The 22,212-nt window shown below is 45.4% G+C and overlaps 2 protein-coding genes across 6 annotated transcripts in view; one reads left to right on the forward strand and one right to left on the reverse strand.

Moving 5' to 3' along the window:
* The window catches only part of LOC132910798 (potassium voltage-gated channel protein Shal), a 116,787-nt gene that overhangs the window by 92,973 nt on the left and 1,602 nt on the right, over positions 1-22,212 (forward strand). For 3 of the 4 annotated variants that reach the window (XM_060966813.1, XM_060966814.1, XM_060966816.1), the window contains one exon: positions 1,013-7,346. The exons of the other annotated variant lie outside the window; for it this stretch is intronic. The gene's annotated coding sequence lies outside the window, so the exon portion shown is untranslated. Of the gene's footprint in view, positions 1-1,012; positions 7,347-22,212 lie in introns of those variants that run through there. 4 annotated transcript variants of the gene reach the window in all.
* On the reverse strand, positions 10,823-22,210 carry LOC132910808 (glycine receptor subunit alpha-2). 2 transcript variants are annotated; one of them, XM_060966840.1, is made up of 9 exons: positions 21,927-22,210; positions 21,146-21,221; positions 20,521-20,652; positions 17,933-18,110; positions 17,206-17,432; positions 17,056-17,138; positions 16,269-16,580; positions 15,342-15,547; positions 10,823-12,335 (listed from the first exon to the last, which is right to left on the reverse strand). In XM_060966840.1, exons 2-9 carry the CDS (start codon positions 21,217-21,219, stop codon positions 12,159-12,161), a joined length of 1,389 nt encoding a protein of 462 aa, XP_060822823.1. In that variant the 5' UTR covers positions 21,220-21,221; positions 21,927-22,210; the 3' UTR covers positions 10,823-12,158. The 2 variants fall into 2 exon arrangements, with proteins under 2 accessions (XP_060822823.1, XP_060822824.1); XM_060966841.1 differs by lacking the exon at positions 20,521-20,652 and having other exon boundaries at positions 21,927-22,209.

A 22,212-nucleotide genomic window follows, 5' to 3' on the forward strand; every position in this document is an offset into this window, starting at 1 on the left:
GTAAATGAAAGTAAAAATGGCTAACCAGATTGGAGAAACCAAACAGGTTGCTGCTAGTTGAGTGCGCGCGTATTCCACCAATATTCATACTCGATTTTCTCCAAAACGAAGCTCTATATGGAAAAACTTGATTCCACGTTTTCCACGTAATTTTACGCGAAGAATCATTTTTTTTTCTGGTCGCAGCACGATTTCGTTGTACAACATATTTCACCAAACTCGAGTCTTCGTGCAGGTCTCTGAAATTGAATTTCAATCTTCTCCGCGACGTTTTTCTCTTCAATAAATTCCGTTAAACGGTAGATATCTTCAAAAGAACGGTTGGCCGAGGTATAAAGAAGCGAGAGGAAGTTTCAAAGGACTCGTTCTAAAAGAAAGTTGGTCGCGTGGCTATTTGGCACGCTTCGTGAGTGAGATTTCACACGGCGCGACTTTTTAATGGCAATCTCGTCGAGATTTCACGCGACACGCTAACCAACCGAGGGATTTTTCAGGGGAAATATACTCGACGTTCTTTTAGCCTGAATTTAACTCCTTGGAGAAGATTCTCTCCCCTAGCGAGCCTGTTTCATCACCCTTAGACCTAGAATAGTAAAGTAAGAGTGATTGGACCAGGACCAAGTGCTAGGAGATTTCGCCGGGATGCTTATCTCCGTGATACTTCTCGACTTTATGACTTTGACAACGTTTCTGCTGCTCTCCTGGAACATAACGGTCTGCCTATTCTATTTTCACGCCGTAAATATCGCTAAACGTCCCTTGATTTCTTTCGACGTAACTCGTATGAAATTCTCGTATCATCCCGTTTGACAAACAAAAGGGAATACGAAAGCAATTAGGAACAAGTGTAAATTCGTACCACGATCTCAACCACCAGTAGAACTCTCGAGAGTGGAAAATTATGCGAACGAAGAGTGAGGATTTTCATCGACAGTCATGGCACCTCGATCGATCTTTCGAACGACCGCGACTTACGCGCGAATCCAGTGTATCAGGGCGCTTTTAATTTCAGTAAGAAAGCAGAGACAGACGCGAGAATCGATGGCGCCTGGAATGGCAGGCGCCACCATTTACCATGAGAAACAAAGAGAGAGAAAGAGAGAGAGTTTCCACGGAGTCACTGTGAAAGAGAAAACTATAAAGCAAACAATCGTTCAACGAACGCAGAGCATTGAAGGATCGACGACGATCCACGACGTCCTCGAGGAGGACGGAAGCCGCGCGTTCTCGAAGGACAAGTATTCCGCGCGACTCGAAGCTGGACGGAAGACAGGAAACCGGAGGAACGCGAAGAAGAGGACTTCCCGCCAACGATCGAAGCCGGAATTCTTCGTGTTTTCGAGGACGAAGATTCGCGAATGCACGCACACGCGCCTGCACCACCTTCTCCTTTCTGTTTTCGCTCGCGAGATACGTGCATCGATGGATTTTAGTCCCTTCTCGTACCGCGTTAGCTGCGCCTCTTTCCGCCCGAGAACACGAGGCGCGACACCGTTGGAACAAAACGGAAAGAAAAACGAGGAAAGAAGAACGAACGTATCCGAACCGGAACGCCGTGAAATCGGACGCTGGTGAAAAACGATTCGTCGATGCGTGCACGTTGATCGACTTTGCCTCCTGTTCTCGCTTTGGAAAGGAGCTTTTTCAATTTCCAGCCGATCGGCAGAAAATGCCGCGCGACTCGCTGATTTCCGGCACAACTGGCGCGCGTTCCAGCCGCCTCGTTATTTCCGCAACGCGCGCGTCCATCAATCCGACCGGGAAACGAGCGTAGTCGCCATATAGATCGGTCGATCGAGTTTCGTTCGCGTCGTTCCAACGAAACGCTCACTTTCCCCGTTCCTTCGCGCTCTTTCACAGCATCTTTCTTGGTACGTTTCCAAGAAGGACGTCGTCGGAACTTCCTCTTTCGAATGGACGCTTCTCGCAGCGAAAAAGTAGCCGGAAGCCCCGGGCCGAAATAATCGAGAGGAAGGACGGTGTCAAAGAATCGTATCAGCGATCTTAAACGAACGATCCAGGCGATAGAGGAAGCGAACGATCAACCGTCGTTTACGATCGTTCCAACTCTTACGAGTCGTCGTAATTCTTTAGAGAGAGTTAGAGAGAGAGAGAGAGAGAGAGAGAGAGTGAGAGAAAGAGAGAGAGAGAGAAAGTTAATGAGAGAATGGGAGAGAGAGAGAGAGAGAGAGAGAGAGAGAGAGAGAGAGAGAGAGAGGAAAGAACGTCCCTGATAGTTATAAGGATAAATTCGATTTTTAAAAATGTCTTCGCGAAGGCGAGAGAAATTCGATCGATCCCTGAAACGTACGTACGCAGTTTCTTATAAGGAGTCTCTTAACTCGCTAGGTTTAAGTTAGCGAACGATACATTTAAGGGTACGCGAAACGACGACGATGATCGATCGATTCGTCGAGGCGAATATAAAAAGAGAAGTATAACAGAGCAGAAAGAAATATCGTAATTTTACGATCGCGGTCGTAAAACGTAAGAACGATGAAACGAGTAGGGTTTTCGAATGATATCCACGTAGAATTCCCGTATTCGCTGGTGCCCTTCTAGTATTGGGGATGGGTGAGATCGACGAGAAACGATCGCGAGCGTTCGCTAGGGACCGCGTACCTTGATACTCTAAATAAAATAAGATGATGCCCTCGTTCTTTCAAAACTCTTCGACGAGTCCAGTTTTCGTTCTTTTTTTCCCTAGTTGATAGATTTGTCGATCGAGCAGCCGATTCGAATAATCAACGGGAATCGATTGTGGAATCGTTGCGCTTCAGCTGCATTTGTTCGGAATCGTTGTCGGATATCGAAAGCGAATGAGCCAATTTTTTTAATTCTATAACAATTCGTAACAAAATAAAGGGGGGATTGGAAGAAATATGGGGATGAAAGGGTGGGTCCAGCGAATCCACGGTCGAACCTCGTTTATCTCGGGGGATGAAACGACGTTAGAACTTCGCAGGAACCTTCTCTCGGGCGACAATAGGCTACGAAGAATCGGTGTGTTTTAATTTAAACGACGCTGTAAATAATCGTGGGAGGCATGGGAGGAGTCTCGTGTTGTCCGTAATTAACTTTGTAATTAATTGTAAACGATCTAACGGAACGAAGATGAACAAAAGAGAACAAAAAGAAACCAAAAGCAGAGAAAATAAAAGAGACAGAGAGGATATATATATATATATAATATGATAAATGCAAATAAGAAAAGGAATATATTATATATATACATAAAGATATACAGATATATTCTACAGGTAAACATACACATACGTACACACACGCGCACACGAACGTAAATACGTCGGAACGAGAGGAAGTACGTCAGGCGGACATATTAACACATATTACTGATCATACACACAAACACATACAAACTTACAGCACCCTCGCGTCGCGCAATAAAACAAATTCTAAATCAACTCTCAAAAACTAGAATGCGTGCCTGAGTGCGTGGGAGATCAACCCTCGTGAACCACCGAGCCCAACCCTTCCTTAAACTCTAATTTAGGTGTTAAATATTAGTTAATTTTAGATGAACGAGGGTACGCGTGTTTTGGTTGCTCAAAATACTCTTGAAAATCGAAAGTGGAACGAAAAGGGAACAAAGGAAGGGAGAATTTTTTATTTTATTAATTTTCATCCATGAAAGCTATGCGCATGGAAGCATCGCGATACAGATTAAAGTCAAGTGCGGCAGAATTCTTCGAACCGCGTAGCCGAAAATAAGAAAAATGTAGAAAAAAATTTGTTCGACGTTGAAGCGAAAAGGGGGAAAAGGGTGAATATTAGCGAGGTCAGGAAGTTATTAACATAGAATGCGAAAAATGCATCGTCAGAGGTGCGGCTCGGTGGTTCACGGGCAGAAAAAGACGTAAACGTGAATCTAAGTAAATAAAAAAGAGAAAAAAAAGAAGATTATTACATTATATTAATAAGATCGTAGAGATAATCGAGAATAATGTGTCAGGTCCTTTGTCGTCCAAAGAGCTGCAGTTGTATCGCGAGATCGCGTATTAAAAAGCGAATGAAAAACTAGAGAGAAGGAAAAATGGAGAAAAGAGTGTAAGGTTAATGCTACGAAGAAATCGAACGTAGCAAAACGATGGCTCGAGCTTAATCCGAATTTAAACATAATACCTCTCTCTCGCAACATTTAAATTATAACGATCCCTCGATGTTATCGTACATTTTTTATTCCTTTCTTGTCTTAGAAAGATTCTAATAAATTTAAGGAAAAGCAAGAAAAAGAAAGAAACATAACAAATATGACGTACCCAATTTGTTGGTCGAGAAAAATGGCTGTCCGGGTTAAGCTTCGACGCCATGTTGCCTTTGCCAGCACGAAATTGCTCGGGAAACTCGGTAAAAGAACGAGGAATAAAATAAAATAAAAAAAAAAAAAAAAGAAAAAAAGGAAGAAGAAAGCATAGAAAATAAAAATCGATAAAAAACGTAGCAGCGTGCGCGAGTTATTTAGAGATTAATTTGCCGGAACTAATTAGTCTGTCGTTGTTGGCGAGTTATCGCGTCTTTACTTCCGGTTCGCGACGCAGCGACGCACGGAGATTCTCCGATTCGGCAAGGGTCGTTCGCGAACCTTTTCTACTCGGTCTTCGATTTCGATTACGGATCGTCGGGAGTCCCTGGTTCGTCGATTTCCTCCCCGTGGTTTCTCGTGGCATTAGCCGGAAATCGCGTCGGCGCTGCCGTTGCCGGCCAATTCACCGGCTAATCGATCGGTCTCGAGCCGAGCTCTATGCAAGCAATTTTCGAGGAATAAAAGAAAATAAAGGGGATGAAACGGTGACTCTCGTGATGCGTGTGCACCGAGGAAAAAGCTGCTTGACACTCTCTGCTTCCTATAGTGGAATACGACAGTCTTTATATTTACAAAATGGAAAGAGACAAAGAGAAAAGTATCTCTGTTATTCGACGTTATTCTTTATTTTCTGCGAACTAGTATTTCGATTGTTCCGACGATCTTTACACTTTTCTTTTCCTTTTTTTTTTTTTTTTATTCGCTTTGTGGTGCACAAGGAACGAGAAGATCGAGGGAATACGCGATCGAGGGAAGCTAGAAACATGAATAACGAGTCTTTCAATTCACTACCGTACTGCCAATTTTTCCGATGAGACGCGTAATAACTTTAATAAGAGTTTAAGGCGAGGCGAACTGGCGCGACGAGCGATACGATTCGCGTCCACATACGCTCGTCCGACCTTCGTTCGTCTTCTTTCGTCGCTCCGAAGTCCTGACGGAGAGCTATCCCGCGATGTTTCCGGAGGGACACGCCACAGAGGGTTCTACTCTTTATCGTCAAACCATTGCCACGGTTTTGCCTATTATACATCGTAATCTACCGCTGAAGATAATAGCAATTTGCTCTAACAAACAACAAGCGTCCGTGTTCTTTTTGAAATTTATAAATTGATCGATATTCAGCGATTTATTCCCCTGTGATAACTTCGTCAATGCTGCAACGCCCGATCCAACAAAATTCTACGTTCCGAACACACGTTCGAATCGATCGTTCTCGCTAAATGTAATCGACACAAAGGGAAAGAAGCGGGTACTTTCGCCTCGCACAATCAATGGAAAAACCAACGCGATTTTCCTCCGATGCGAGAGGAATCGAAGGAAACTGAATGAACCGTAGCGCGAGCATCAGAGGCGACTGAATTCGAGCGGTTCGATCGATCAGCCGTGCTGCTTCCGCTTTGTTTCGCGCCGATCAAAAGAGCCACCCTCTCCGCCGGTCCCTCCGGTGGACTTGCTTTTGCATCGTGAACGGAAAAAGCGATCCTTTTGTAATCAGGACACCGTCCACAGGACCTGCGAGCGTAGCAGGATCGGCCAATGTTCCTGACACGCTCCACCGTGATTGCGATTCACGCCGTTCGACCGGGAGATCGAGCCTGCGATACCAAACTCTCAGGTTTTCCAGCAGTGGGAAATTATCCAATGAATATGAAATTTCCGTTCATTTGCAACGAGCGAAGTAGATTCACGGACGAATCTTGTCTTACGCGAAAGCGTTGAGAAACCGACGGTGAAAGATTGAGAACGAATAGCTGCGCAAAGTTGAAAATTCTAGAACCTACGTTAATTTAAAACGATGGTTTTTCCAAGTTCGTCTCGATGTTCGATAATTCTTAGAAAAGTTTCACGACCGCGTAATAAATAATTTTAGTGGATTTCTCGATGTTTCATAAGTTTATCCGCAACAGCGTGACATGAAACGTAAAGATGTACATTTCTATAAACTTTCCTGCCGTTATTGAAACTTTTACCGAGATTCACCAGTTCCTGGACACGTGTCCCTCGTGAAACTAAAGCTCTTACAGTTTCTCAACGCATGCAGGTTGCAATCAATTTCAAAGTTCCCTCTCCCGGTCGTGACTAGACAGTTTATGTAATCGAGCGACGATTAATCGAGCCAGATTGGAAACGAGAACAGACCGCCGGTGATTCGAGGATCGTCGCAACGCGGAGATCTGCGCCGGACACCGAGTTCGTCGAAGTTCCCTTCGTATTTGTATATTTTTCTTAAAACCGATCGAACAAGGGTGTCGCTTCTCCTTCGAACGCTTCTGATCCCGTTAGTTCCACGAATTTTAATTAATCCTCGATTCCTTCCATCGAACATAAAACTGTCGAGCGTTCTTCTAATCGAAGTTTTCACGCGAGAAGAACGATCAGCGAGGAAGAATCACGGGAAGTTCGAAAGGAAAGCGATCATCCTGACTGTTTTCGTAGCCTCGTGTAAAGAAACGTCGCTGAGAAAGAATCGAAAAGGGACGAAGACGATGGAAATTCCAGGGGAAAGAAACGCGACCATAGTGTTCGTCGAGCGGTGTCGCGCAAACGTCTAGTTTCCGATGCACTAACTTTAGTTTCCTAAGCGGACACGAGGACAATTGTCTCTCCGGTCAGAGGCTCGGGGTTACGCACCGTGTTATCGATCATACTTGGCAATAACGATATTTTTAATCGTACAACTGTAAAAAAAAAAAGATGGAGTAAAGAGAACAGAGAGAAACAGATAAAAAAACAAAGGAGAAAAATCTATATATATATAAATAAATAAATGAATGAATAAATAAATATACATACGTAATAAGTGGACGGAGAAGTGAAAGAGTAAAAAAGAAAAAAGAAAGGAAAGGTAGTTGGAAAGACGATTTATCGACAGCGGTCAAGCGCCGGCACGTTGTAACAAGTACACCCGATAGTTGTAACTAGGAACGGGATGAAGACGTTTTAGCCGATGGTGTTGTCCGTCTTCGGTAGCTTCCACGCCTTACTCAAAAGTGAAAAATAAATTGAAATTCATATTTAACACGCTAGAGTCCCTTCATTCCGTTCGTATGACGTTTCGTCTTGCGAATCTCGCGCGATACAATTAATTTCTTATCTATCGAATAATCGACCGATCGATCAAACAAACGAAAAAAAGAAAAAAGAAAAGAGTGAAACAGACTTCTTCGCTTCGTACCCTTGACGCTACGGGCTAAAAGGAAAACCAAATTTTCCAATACCGCCAGTTCGTTCGATCCATCAAACACTCCATCTCCGATCACGCCTCTAACCATCGTTCATCCCAAGAGTGTCGACGAACTTTCCGCGATTCGTCCGTCGAGCCCCGTGTCCCACTGTCGAATTGTAGCAGCGGATAACGAAAAGAAAACACGGAATTAATTGGTGTTTGCGGAACACCGGCCACAAAGGCGAAAGAGGTAGGCGCGCGCTCTCGTTTGCGCGGGAAATTGATTCGTATTTGCGTGAACGTGCGACAGAACGTGCTCGTTAGCCACCGGACGATACAAACCGAGCGCCACGGTGTTTGCAGGCCGCAACGTAAACGTCGCTCGGACGCGGTATATTTATGGCTGTATCGTGAAACCCACTCGTGCCACTTTTTCGAATCGCGATTAGGTCGTTTTATTTCCGGAACGTCGGTCAAGGACGTCGATACTGGACCGAGCTTAAATTGGAAATTGAACGTCGACGCAACGAATTCTAGCTTCTATACAGATTCGACGAAATGTCCATAGTTGGCCCATCATAGAAATATATCCAAGTTTCGAAACATATTACGGAAAGATGAACGAGTTTCTTTTTCGAAGTAGATTCAGGTCGTGCTGTCCGTGCACCGTTTGTTCGCTAATTCCATCGAACTATTCAAGAGCATACCGGTTTTCTATATCGGTGGTTCTGGATCTGGGTTACCGCGTTGAATAATATTTTTAAGGAAAGCGGTCGAAATTTCCCTTGACGCAACGTCGTTGATAATAGAGCGCTCTTTTCTTACCTCGGCCCTGGAACACGATTTTAATTGAGACGCCTCTCCTCTGCCCGATTATTCCTGACACAGTGGAGTGGAATTTTTGGCGGACAGAGCCGGTCGAAGAAAGCTCGCAATTACCGAATCTTCTCCGCGGAAACCAGCTCGTATCGATTCTTATCCCTGTTATATTTTCGACGTGCAGCGGATGCCGGCGTATCCGGAAGCAAAGAATAATTATTTCGCCATCTCTGGTTGTGTGTCCGCCTTGGCTCGCCGGAATCCATTAACGATCGGCGTGCTTCTCGTTAACAAGATTGTCGACAGAAAGTCGATAGTTAATTACGCAAACGAAGGGATCTCGTTAAAGGTGGGCTACCTCTGTCCTCGATGTCGCCGAATCGCGACCGATCACATGCTCCTCCATCGACATTCCAGAATTCTGTAATTGCCTACTTTGCGTGCTCGTTAACTTCCTTTAAACGACCGATGGATATGTGGAGATAAAAATGGCTGATAAGAGGGATGTCGCAGCTACTGGAAATGTAATGGTGAAAGAAGAAACGCGATACGAAGCTCACTGATCGTCCACCAAAAATCGTTACTTCTCACAAACGAAACTCACTGCCTCGTTAAATGAAATTCGTTCACCCCGGTCATGTCGGTACGGTGCTTCGAACGTTCGTCTGCCGCGTACAAAATTCGCAACGTCTCGCCATATCGTTTCTCATCGTGTCATTTCGCGTCGTATCGCTGCTTCCTTTCAAGCCGCATATCCACGCGAATTTTGAGAATTGGACTGTGAGGCTCGGTGGACGCGTTTTCGAGACGCTACGTCGCAAGAATATTCCAAATTTAAATTAATTCTGTTGACTCGTCACGCTAAAACCCCTTAAATCGTTGGGGCGCGGGGCAGAGGAGGGACATAAAGAGGCTGGCTAAAAGCTTCTCCGCGTAAACGGAGAAAGCAAAGAGAGGAGAGAAAGGAGCAGAAGAGAGAAAGAAAAACGGACGGAGGGGTTAGAGTGGACGAAAGTATCTCCATCGCGAGTACAAAGGTTCTCTCAGGATAAAATGCCATGATTAAAAACTCTCTCCTCGTAGACTGGAACGTGAGTTTGTACACGTGTGTGCTCGCGGCATTGTCGTCGCCGTTTCCGGTGCTCGCGCGGTGTTCGGTTCGCTTTCATCGTCCCGACTCTCCGTTTTTCTCTCCAAATAGAAGCCAGCCACCGTACAGATGGCCAGAGACGCGGCGAAACGGCGGACAATGACAAGAGACCAGGGAGGAAAGAAAAGAGATAGGTGGTGACAGCTAGATCGGTCCTCAAAGCGGTGTTTTGAAGGAGTAAAACGACTTGAAGTGGCGGCGCGTGCTACTACAGAACAAATTGCCCCGAGGGAAACGCTTCCATAGAATTATTTAATGTTACCAGTTTGAGCTCGGTCAGGAGTTTACTCCGGCCGGACGACGAGTATCTCTAAAGGATCTAACAAGTAAGCTTCGAGCTTACTTATTAAGTTGGATAATCGTAGGCATTTTGGCTGCTCGCGTAAAGATCGAAAGGAGAAAGCGAGTTGGAAATGGGAAATAAGTGGCGTGGGAATTTAAACGGAGAACAAGCGGGTCCCTTTTCCTATCTAAACTTTCCAACAGATCCCGCGATTAAATTAAAAGGAGATAAAAAGCGCGAGCGTTTCGCTCCGTTTTCTCGCCTCTAACAGGTTCGATCGCCTTACGAGAGCACGCCGTTTAACGAAGCGATATCCAGACGCTCGGAGTTCGATGGAGAAGCTCGTTGGCGAAATCAGAAACGGAGCAGGGAGATTCGCGACGTTGGCCGTTAAAAACCTATTAGATAGGAGCGTTTCGCGTTCCTTGGGATTATTAAAGCGGTACCGGGAGAACGGGATCGGAGACGGGGGAAGTAGAGGAGCCGCGGAAAAACGTCGACGACGCGTTGTTTTAATTAAGCGGCAGCGCAGAAAAAAGAAGTGGAACATCTTTTCGAGGCAACGTGTTCCGTCTCGCGACACACAGATACCCATTCGACCGCGTTACAATTACGCCACCTTATATGCTGATTTAATTATTCTGCGCGAGCAACCGGAGCCAGGCCGCGCATTCGTTCCAATTAATTACTGCTGGTCGTTTACTAGAGATCCTCGTCATCGACTAAAAGTGCCGCGATCCAAACGGCGCAAGAGGAAAATGAAATGGCGAGATCCTTTGTCGTTCAGCCAAGTTCCCTGTTTCTCTACGAGCTTCCACTTCCTGTTCCGTCACACCTCGCGTACCAGACAATCCTTTTTCGTTGCTGCAACTCTGGCCGTTGCGGTTTAAAGGATGCCACGATCGTGAATTCGTGCAAGGATGACAAGTACCGGGGTTGTTGCTCGAAAATGGTGGAAAATACTTTCTCGATTTCGAGAATCAGGTATCGATACCCGATATTTTACTTGACGATCCTTTCGTCCTTCTCCTCTGTGTTTAATTTTTATACTCAAAATGTCTTTATTTTTGATAGAAGTAGATTCAGAGATTATTCTTTTAATACCGAAAGAATGGTAAGTTAAAGTTTGTCCAAGATTGTAGACTCTAGGTGGCGACCTCGAGTTCTCCGGCTCTTCGAGGTTGAAACTTGGCGGAAGCAAGCAAGTTCCATCGATCCAGCAGACTGAAAAGAAGGGGACGCAAGGAGGCAGGAAGCCAGGATTCTGTTTAAATACTCGAATAAAAGGCTCTATCGACTGTCGAAAGAATAAATAAGCTGACTCGCAAAGCTCCACGTCTTTTTCATTGCTCCTTTCACCCAATCCTTTCACCTTTGCAATTTATTTCGCAACGTGGGAAACGATTGCTCGCAGGTAGCAGGGCTCGTGTCTACGTATTAATAGTCCGTTTATTTGTCCTTAAATTCTGCGATCACACACAACGAGTAAAACTGTTCTGCGAAGATGTAATCACGATCGAACGTTCACGCGAACAGCACTGCCTTTTCGTTTCTGATATTCGAAGCGATTGCATGTCCAAGCTCTGTAAAGCTGTCGTATTTTTATCAATTTTCAATCGTTCCACTTTACGAAAACAACGTTTCTGCATAAAAGTATTCTTCCAACGATCTTGAAATTTTTTTACATTTTTTATCGCTCCTCTATTTTGTGTGCAGGTAATCAATGTTCGTAGAATTATTTAATTATTTTAAAGGCTAAAGTGCGACGAGATACCGAGGAAACGCGAAGCTGTGCGCGAGAACGTTTCACGGGAAATATCATCGAGTGTATCTATCGTAGCAAAACTCGAGCAGACAAGAGCAAGTAACCGGAGAGACCGGCTAAATTGAACGATCAATCGCGGTGAGCGAACGGGTCTTAAGAGATTGTTCAACGTGATACAGATGCGATCCGCGTCGAAGATGAACGCCGCTCCCGTGGATCGCCCAAACGGGTGAGTACGTGATCGTTCGATTCCATATGCTCTTTCGAGGAACCTTAATGCGACTTAATTGTTAAGATGCTCTTACGATTAATGAACCGTTGACGGCGCGTGTTCTCTATATTATATAAAAGACACCGAAAATTCTTTCTAGCGGACAATCTCGTCGTAGAAAAACCGTCCGGCTCGTTCGATTCCTGTTAATTGTTCGATGCGTTCCGTCGAACGACCAAAGCTAAATTTCTCGTTTCCTCCACGATTTATCCAAGTAACGAACCGTATAATATCATTATTTCGTTCTTCTATGGAGTTTCATTTGGTTTAATCGAAATGATTAACAAAGATCGAACGAAAGACATTGTTGGAGACAGTCGACGATCCAGCGATCTTCGTTTCCGTGTTCGTCTTTCCGCGAGAGAAGGGCAGGCCTCCTACAGGAAGGTGCTCCAGTAGACGACGTTCAGGATGAGGAACGAGAACGGGAAGAAGAATCTGGACACCTTGTCGATGTAGATCGCTGTTGCCCGACCCTGGCAGCAGGTGTCGTATTGCACGGTTGCAGGTCTCACGGGACTTCTGCTTCTCTCCGATTCGTTCCTCATGGGTGTCTGTTGGAGAAAAGCGCGTTCAGTGAGATGTTGAAATATTTCACGCGATGTTTTCGAGCCTCTGGTAAAATAAATCGTCACCGAACATCAAAAAAACAAGCAATATCATCGAAACGATACAGGAATAGATCGAGTTTAACGTTTGTTCGAAGTGAAGCCTCGCGTTGTTAATTTTTCTTACATCAGTCGATGCAAGAATATAAACGAAATGTAACGTTTGTTATATAAATAAAGAGCGATGGTTTTCGCTCGAGGAGAATGCAAACAATTGGGAATAAATCAGACGTTATATAATCATCGAGATCCTTAGCCGAAAATGAGAATGTAACGTAGATTCTTACATTCTCGTGCGGCTGATTCATTCGCACATGTAATAAATTATTAAGCGAACCGTAAAAGCACGCGCTGCGGATTTCTACGGAATCACCGGACTGTGTCTAACGGCCAGGCTCGAATGAAATTTATATTAATCTCGAGTTACTCGGGTTCCTTGGGTCCATGTCTTATTCAAGGCACGCGAGACAATCTTTCTCTCGACCCTCGTGCACGCGGCCCTACAGAAACGGGAAATTTCACCACTTTTGACGTAAAACGTAACTTTCTTCCCCTCGAGTCTCGGGTCCCTCGTTATTTTCCCATTTAGAGGAATTTGTAATCGCTTCACGGTTAAACTCTGCAAATCTTAAATTCTGAACTTCAAGTTTCAAATCTCGAATATGCCGCCAAGCGAAACCGTTTTAAAAAGGCAGCAAAGTTTTATAATTTGTCCGCGGGTCTAATTTCGAAGGTCTATCGGTGATACTGGCGATTGAAAAACTAGGAAGTGAAAGACTCCTGGGGATCCATCTCGTTGGGACGAAGTTTCAGCGAAGTTCTTGGCCAAGCCAGTTTCGAAACTTCCTACTTTGCTTACCCGGGGCGAACTAATTTCGCCTCGAGATAATGTTTGTTCCTGTGCTTCGCAAATGGAAAACGCATCTTTTCGCGATCGCACCGGCCGCCATATTCGCGCGATTCTCCTCTTTTATATGCCTCCGCTACGCGGTTCCTCTCGCAGCGCTATTTAAACGACTCTTTACGGTTTAACCTGTCTCGGACGAGGAACCGCGCGAGAATTATTTTCGATGGAAGAGAAGCCAAGGAAAGTAAATATATTCCCGAGCCAAGAGGACTCTTCGTTATTCTCTAAAATTTATACTTGCCATCTTCTTCATTTTAACGGCGTAAAAATTGCTCCGGCGAAGTAACGAGTAGCAAGATAATTAGGTCACAGTTTTTCGATAAACTCGGCGCAACTCGACGCGATAATAATTTAAATTCATTCCCTTTAAACGGTCCTCTTCAACCTGTTTCCAGCATTTCGTACTAAAACCGTGTTTCCTCTGGTCGCCACTCGGCAAACTATAATTGACGTTTAATTTTGCGAAACGGAATACAATGTGAAAGAGATACGGTTTGCTTTGTACGAAACGAAGGGACGACGACTCGCCTGTTGGCCTCTGGAAACGCGATTTCATTCCTGTAACGTTCAAAGACAGGAATCGACGCGTACTCGCTTCACAGGCCGCGCAAACTACGTGTTTGCGTTTCAGCCGACGTGGTCACGCTTTTCGAGGATACACGCGCGGAGATGTAAAGAATTTAAAGGCGGTCCATGCTAAATTCACGCTACGCCGCTGTCGTTAATTAAAACCCGCTTACATATTAATCTCAAACGATCCCGTGGCTGCTATCAACAAATTAATAATTAGGCACGTGGCGAGAACGTTTGCTAAATTCCGAAAGCTCGCCCGGTTATTTCATTTTGTTATTTTGTCGCTCGATCGTTTCATCCCTCTTCTTCCTCTGCCATATCTCGTTCGATTAATTCCGTGGAAATTTTCTGATATCTCGCGAGATACGAATATCGCGCAAACTTAACAATGTCTCCGTTAATCTCAGTGTTCTCCCCACCTTCGTCTTCTTTTATTTCAATCGAACAAGTTTTTGCGAGCAAGTTACTAGACTCGTGTGCAACTAGCGCGTTAATTAAAGTCGCACCACTTTCGAGCCGCTGAAGTTGAAATTCTAAGTGTGTCAGGTGTTATCAAAGTGTCAGACGTATACCGGGTGTTCGTGCGTTTCTTTGAACCGTGTTCGTTACCTTTCTATCTTTTCGTTTTTCTCTCGTAGCACGCATTAAACGGTTGAGCCCGAACACCGACCAACAAAGACTAGAAAAGCGCCAGAAAGGAACGTGTTTCCTCTGGCTTCGCCTCTTTCATTTTCCGTAATTCTGTTTCTCCAGTTTTCTCGTTCAACGTATTGTTTTCACTGGCAGACGGAGCTTGGCCGCGGTCGCATCGATCTTTAGCATCCGCGCAACTATTTATTGTCACCCACGCCGCGCGTCGTTTGTAAACGCTCAACCTTACTAATTGTAAGTTCGAGGTGCAAAGAAATTTAGTTGAAACGAGAACGCGCCGCCGCAACTGTTCCATGAATTACGCTCGCCTGTGAAAACGGGCCAGCCTTTCTACTCCTATTTCCGCCGATTTTCCGCGAATTTTCCCCGCTTCTCACGCGGGCCGTGCCGTCGCGATTTCCCATTTCCTCGTTCGGTCGTGGTAATTACTGGCAGCGCGAATTTATAACGCTCTGAATAAAAAGTGTCGATATTTTTACGCGTATTTCGGCGGAACCTTTAAACTTCGCACTTTACTGCTTCTTAGCTTCGAATATCGCGGCTCGCGTTTCCTTACTACTTCCTCGATTTAAGTCGAATTTCCATTCGAGATTTTAGATTCGAAATGAAGCTTTCATTTTCCGTGAGCGAGCTGTGCTTCTTTACGCTTCTACTATTTTTTAAAAATACCTACAAAAATCGTCAAAGTCATCATGTTACATCGTACAATTAGTTTCTGAATCAAACGATTGAAAAGTTTGTCGGAGAAACACGAAAAGAATTTCGCCCATGAAGAGTTACGCCAGTGAAAGCTGGCCGCTGAGTGAAACACAGATTCGTACTTTGAATTCGTCGATGGCCTCTCTTAGATCCTCGTCCGAGTAGCCCTTCATGGCCTTGGTGGCCACCGGTCCCATGTAGTTATTAACCACAGCAAACTCCATGAGCGACAGGAACACGAACACGCTGCACGAGGACATCCACACGTCGATGGCCTTCACGTAGGAGACCGGTGGCAGTGATTGCTGGGACTGCGTGTTCTGAGTCGCTGTAAATTACACACACGAAACGTTTCTCTGTCTGTCCGTGATAAAATTACCATTTGTTTCGCAATTATACCGTTCCCTGCCTTCCATCTACTCTATCAAGTAATTCTGTACGAATGCAGTTACGAACGACGATGAAGTTATCGTAAGATTCGAATAGGAGTGCAACCAGCGAAGCAAGCTACGGCCGTTCTCTCTAAACGTGTTCGTTTAATCCTTTTGAAAACACATCTTCCATCCCTTTCAACCGACTTGTACAGTTCCCAACCTGCCAAACGTAGACGATGCAGACTGTTTCAGAAATCCGAACTTAAAACGCACAGTTCGTATCGCCAACTTGAAGCCCACGATTCTAAAGACATCTTGTTACCCCGGACGTCGCGTTCAAAAACGCGTTCCACGTCCCTTTCCCCGCAGCCCATGTGCCCTGTGTCGTTTCAGCTCGAACGCGTACATCCGTGTCGTTTGAAACGTCGCGAGCTTCAAAAGCTTCAAAGCTGGATTTAAAGCCGCGGTTCGTTATCTCCGCGCGTATCCGTAACTAAGAAACGCGGATGAACAAGCAGGATAGAAGGTACGCGACGAGAAATACGAAGAACGAGAAGGAGAAAAGTCGATCTTAACGCGGTTTTATCGGTCTATGGGGGTGAAAATGGTGGCGAAAATGGTGATGGGATCGGTCGATCGGCGTGCGGAAAGCAGTCGCAGGCGCGACGACCTTACCGAGGGTCAGCAGTGACGTCACTCCCAGAGTGACCCGGGCGGGAATCGCCTCGGGTTTGATCCAGAACGCGATCCAGGACATGACGACGATCAACGCGGACGGTATGTAGGTGTGGAACAGGTGATAGCCCAATCGACGGCGCAGATTGAACACGATCTGGATGCACGTGAAGTTGCCGGTCGAGTACTCGATCGTGCAGTCGGTTGTGTAGTTGTTCGAGATGTCCAGCTGAGGAAGCTCGATCTCGGGGTTCACCACCAGCGGGTCCGTCATGTTCCAGATGAACACTAGGTCCTGGGTGGTGTGCGACACTGAAAGCACACGGTACTTGCAGCGGAATGCGATACGTTCGATTTTAAGGAAGCGCATGGAGTTTTCGCGTCAACGAGCAGAAGGTTGTTATACTGTCAAGGTTGTTTTATAATCCCTCCAGGCAGTTCAGTGTGTATGGAAAGTTAACGCGTGGATAACATTAATATATAGAGGCAAAGTGACGCTTCTAAAGACGAAATTGGGTGTCTCGCGTCGTCAACAAAGGAATTACGTTCTCAGGAGATTAAGAAGGTTCTCAGGTTGGAGAGGATTAATTCTTAACTAAGGTAACCACGGTTTGTTCAAATATGGGGCGGTGAGGTATTAGAGGGACGAACGCACTTCTATTTGTCTGATAGTATAGTCCAGATTAATGATGCCAGCTACGTTCCTGAGGATTGTGGGAAATTGCAATATATTTTGACGGGGACTAATCTAATCGGAGTTTCCTCGAGAAATGTAGACGGTACGTACGACTTTCGATCATCATTGAGCAAATTTGAGTGTCGTGAGGGTAGGACTCGAACTTCATCGCGCAAGAGAGGACGAGAGTCAATCTGTAGAAAAGAGAAGATATTGGTTTCTAGAAGATAATTGGCAGACGATGATTTCGTTCGATCTTACTTCGACATGTAAAGCAGCGTCTTGTCGTGGTACAGCCAAAGATAGTGATTCGGTATGGACATCTCGTGGAAGGTGACCTTCTTCGCGTTTTTGAAGAAGCAATCGGGCCTCCAGATATTGTGCAGCCAGTCTACGTCCAATATTCTGTACTCCTCCGACATGTTCTCCGGAAGTCGTAGTCTAGAGTCCCGCCAGCTTTGCGCCAAAAATATATCCGCAACGTACGTCTAAAAGCAGAATCCAATAATTATTCCATCAGATACTACGCTCGATTTTGCGTATTTTTGAAATAATTCGTTCTCGACAATTTTCCAACCGAGAACTTTTCGTTTCATATCGATCTTAATTCGATAATTTTAATACGATCGTCGTTTCATCCTTATTTCGGTCGTCTCTATTCAATGATCCTCGAAAAAGAGGACTGAAAAAGAAGGCTGGCGAGAATTTAAACGCTAAATAAAACACGAGCATCCACACGCTCCGTGGCCCAATTTGCATACGTTTTAGCGACGATGCAGGAGAAAAAGGGCGCGCAACCGCGGCGTTTCGAAAGGTGCGGAACGTCACAGCCAGGCTGTCTCTTCAACCCTCACCGAGTCACCCCATTTACACGGTTTTCGCTTCAGTTCGAGGCGCGTGATACCGTACGCGAGCAGGCTTCCCCGACGTTGGTTAGGTCTTAATTAAACGTGAGTACCGTCGGCCTCTCTCTCGTCTGCGAAATTACCATCGATTCCTCGTTTATGGAGTCGAGGCTGAGCACCGTCACGTGAAAGTAGACGATCGTAGGCTGGCCCAGGAACTTGGGTGCCCTGTGTTTGTCGTACTGCTTCGGATTCAACGGCAGGATGTCCCTGAGTGACAAAGAGGCCTCCTTCCTGCCGTACTCCTCGAGGTCCGACTCCCTGGAAGAGAATAGAGAAGCGAGGAGAAACGAGACTGGCAAAGGAAACCGGTGGAACTCTGTCGTCTGTCGCGAGATCGCGCGTTCGTCTTTTCTTCTTTCTGTCTGTGTCGTATTTTTCACATAAATTTGTGACTCGCGAATGATTCTATCTGCTGTTCCATTTCTTTTAATATTTCCCGTGTTGAATTTTACTCCCTTGGATTCCTTTGTCCTTGACCTTGCCGTTGCATCTTTTTCTCTCTCTGTCTCAAGCTATCAGATTATCCTATCTTTCGTTTAACCTTATTACGTTATCTTTTGCCTTTGATCGTTAACGGAGCTCCGTATTGATTTCGATACCGCTACTTGATCACAGGGGAATAACTCAATGGAGAATTTAAACTGAAACTCATCGTATTGCCAAAAAAAAAAAAAAAAAAAAAAAGAGAATGAACAAATCTTACCATCTACTTGTACATTTATAGAATATGCTAATCGAGGATATCTGTATTTTTTCGCGTTCGAAGTTCCCTTCTGAATTGCCACGGACAGCACGTATTAGCTGTTTGTTTATGTATAGAATATGGTAATTGAGAAGAAAACGTAGCAACGCGAGTTTCAGTGTCTCTCAAGATCTTCTCTCCCATTCTTCCTAGATCTCTTTCTTTCCCCCCAATATTGTAATCTCGAAATAATACACTCGCGAACGGAAAGTTGAAAACTATAGCATCGCGCGAGTCAAGATTTTGATCGTTTCGACGCTCGAAGCCATCGTCCCTTTCAGTTTCATCGTTGATCAAGTTACGAATCTATCCTCTCGCAGCGCTATAACGATTCTCTATGACGATAATAAAAAAAAAAAAAGAAAAATTGCAAGTGTCTTAGGTACACCGTTATAATTCCGAGCTCTTCAGCGATAACGCTGCTGCATAAATTCACGAAACGCGATAGAAATCTTCTTGATGAAGGAAGATTGGTTGGAAATCCGAGAACGCCTCGTTAGCTCTCGATTTACGATACTCGACGGCAATTTCGATGAATTATTTCGTCATATTTTTCCAGCGCGAAAATATCGATGAAACGTCGATGGATCGAGCAGATCGAGGGCAAAGGAAGTCCACGAACGGTACGCGAACGGGACTCTAAAATATTGCCGAGATTCCGATGAAACAGCAATATCGCAGAAGCCATAATAGGTCTTCGTGCTTGGCACACCTTTAGGTCCGGCCGAGATATGTTCGTGTGTTCCTTATATGCGGACATTTTAATATGCTAGTCTAGGAGCTGCGGATCCGGTTTCCCCGAGAATTTCCACTTTCGTTCGTGCAATTTACCCGCCCCCTTTTTCGTGATTTACATCGGGCTCGGTTTCGACGACCATGTCGTTCGATCTTAACCGAATTGCCAAGGAATACGACGCTGCCTTCTTGCGCTTCGACGACTCGATCTTTGATTTATGACTCGTCGTCCTTTACAAGCAGCGGAATTAACTTGCAATGGGACGAGTTTTATAGGTTCGGAGATTCTATAAATTGTCTTTCGATCGCGTAACTCATCGTCTCGAATCAGCGCTACGACGGTTACTTGATCACCCTCTTTCATCGTCCGTTCGTAATTTACTTCCTAAAGGTGTCTTAACTCTGCTGCGTTCTTTGTCCCGCTTCCGTGTCAATCGTAATTTCTTGTCTAGATTCTAAATTTCCCAAATTCGTGGAAAAGGCGGAAGAATCGTCGCCGACATTCGTAATTCCTCGTTTCAATTTCGCGCTACAGCTTTTATGCGAAGCTTGAATCTTCCGCTTATTGAAATTCGAGAGTTACGGTGGGATCGAACGTCTCCGTAAAGTGGATCAGAGATTCTCGCGTGGACTTACGAGTCTCGGATAATCGAGAGAAAATTTGTCATCGGGTGTATCGGTGGCGATTATCGAGTTGATAAACCGCGATAAATGTCGGTTCGCGGATCGACGTCCGTTTATCCGGGCGCGCGACTCGAGCGGTGTGGTGTCAAACGAGCCGTGGCGCCTTATAGCGCCGTGAAACCTGCCAAGCCGATAATCTACGACAAGACTTTCAGGAATTTCCTTGCAATTTCTTCCTGAGCGACGTCGATCGCGGAACTCCGAGCCCGGATCACCAGAGAGGTTATTCCGTTTCACCGGCGTCTACCGATCAACGGCTTTTCTGTTTGTCGAGCAAACATTCGCCGATAGATGTTCGCGAAGATCGCAGCAGAACACGCGACAAAAAGTGTTCGCGAAAGCTGTTCGTTGGAAGGGAGCGCGCGTTCGTAAAATTAGTTAAACGATTGGAAAGGGGAAAAAAGCGTATGGAACGATGAGAAATAAGATAGCGTAGTGTGCAGAGACATAGAAAAAGAGAAAGGGGGAGAGAAATTGTTTGATGATGTCGATCATTTGATGCGTTACCTTGCGATCTTCGGAAAAAACCGGTACCCGCGTTTTCTCGCCGAAAGTCGAAACGTACTCGACGATAGGCTATCGACTTTAATATGCCAGCCTTCGACCTCCGTGGAAAGTACCGGTTCGCATATTTCCTCGCTGAAACTCGACACAGTGGCGGGTGATGCTGGGCCACCTTCTATCGTCGCTGTGTTTCGCAACGAGAACGAATTTACCGAGGAATCTTGCAATTCTTCTCTCACGCTTCTTGTTTCTTTCTTTTTTTGTTTCTTTTGCCACCGTTACGTTAAAATTTCTTTCGAACAAAAGCGAGAATCATCGTCGACGCGAGTCCAACTTGACGAGAATCGCGAATTTCCTTACGTTTCACGACGGTACGTTCGTTCTTTTTGCATGTAGGCCACGATATCGTCCTCGAGATCGCGTTTATTCGACGATCGAAAGAGAGCGTGCGTGAAAGAGAGATACAAGCACAAGAGGAAAACAGAAGGTTCGAGAGATTTCCATCGATCGAACGAGTGGAAGGATCAATCGCACGAGAAATCTGTCCGCCTTCGATCCAACGCTAATCTCGAGCGTTCTGGTCCGATCGCGGCTTCTCTATAGCTTCCGAGTATGTTCGTCTACTCACGGAAAATGTAGGGCCGCCATGTCAAAGAGCGTGTACAGGTAGCAGCATAGGATCACCAGAAAGTGTCTCGTCATTCCTGAAACAAATATACGTGCGAAAGGATGTCAATGAAGCAGGAACATCTGCGTCGGTATGAAAATAATAGGTCGTCGTAAAAGTGGCGATCAATGCCGGAAGAATGTAATTTCGAGGAGAAAACTTCGACGAAGCGGAACGAACGGCTAGTAGAAATGGGAAATTTTTAGTGATACCAGGTCCCATGATTCGACGAAGAAACCCTCGCGTCACGGGATTCTATCGGTGCCGCACAGGGGAATTTAGGTCGAGCTTTCAGGCTCGTTTCCCGACGTTGTTTAAACTTCGTCGTTCTCCTTTCGCGATGCTTCGCTATTAAGACGTTATTTCTAACTCTCTCGTCGACAAATCAAGAAAAATCGAGAAAAATGTATTCCTTTACGATCGAGGGCAAAGTACGATCTCTTTTAACAAGAGGCGAACATTAATATCGAGCGAGAAATCGCAGACGAGAGTTTATCGAATCGAATATCCGACGAGATACGAACGAAGCACCGTTCGGGAAGCATCGAATCACGAGGAAATTTCCCTTTGCGATACGTTTGCTATCGACCGACGAGGAATTTGAATATGCTCTGGTTACCATCCGGGGAAGCTGGCTCGTGGCGCAATCGAAATGGAGATGCCGAGTAAAGAATTGCTAGTTCCGGTCTGTGTCCTCGAAAACGTTGAAAGATCGAACGATCGACGAACGACACCAACTCACCGATCAGCTGTACATTCTACCGTGCCGATCCTCTTTAATCGAGCAGCTGGCGCACTCCGAATCCCTTCCTGACCACTCCAGAATTCCTTATCACGGTAACACAGCCAGTTTATCAACCCACCAGCCACATCCGCCGGAAATTCCCTCGAATATCCATCAAAGTCGATAAGCTAGACGCGCGTCGATCTGCGACGAACACTCGGATCCGCGAAGGATCATCGGAGGTTTGGATCGACGAAACCGATCGACCGATTCCAAACCTCGTGTGTGTGTGTGTCTCTCTGTC

Source organism: Bombus pascuorum, chromosome 9 (assembly GCF_905332965.1).
Source record: "Bombus pascuorum chromosome 9, iyBomPasc1.1, whole genome shotgun sequence".
Lineage (NCBI taxonomy): Eukaryota > Metazoa > Arthropoda > Insecta > Hymenoptera > Apidae > Bombus > Bombus pascuorum.

What these genes read in the sequence shown, in the direction of transcription:
- LOC132910808 (XM_060966840.1), bottom strand. Translation starts at nt 21,219, where the DNA reads ATGACGAGACACTTTCTGGTGATCCTATGCTGCTACCTGTACACGCTC. An exon ending in ACGCTGCTTTACATGTCGAA is followed by an intron (nt 17,139 to 17,205) that starts GTAAGATCGAAC and finishes TCTTTTCTACAG; the next exon opens with ATTGACTCTCGTCCTCTCTT. An exon ending in CTCAATGATGATCGAAAGTC is followed by an intron (nt 16,581 to 17,055) that starts GTACGTACCGTC and finishes GTGTGCTTTCAG; the next exon opens with TGTCGCACACCACCCAGGAC.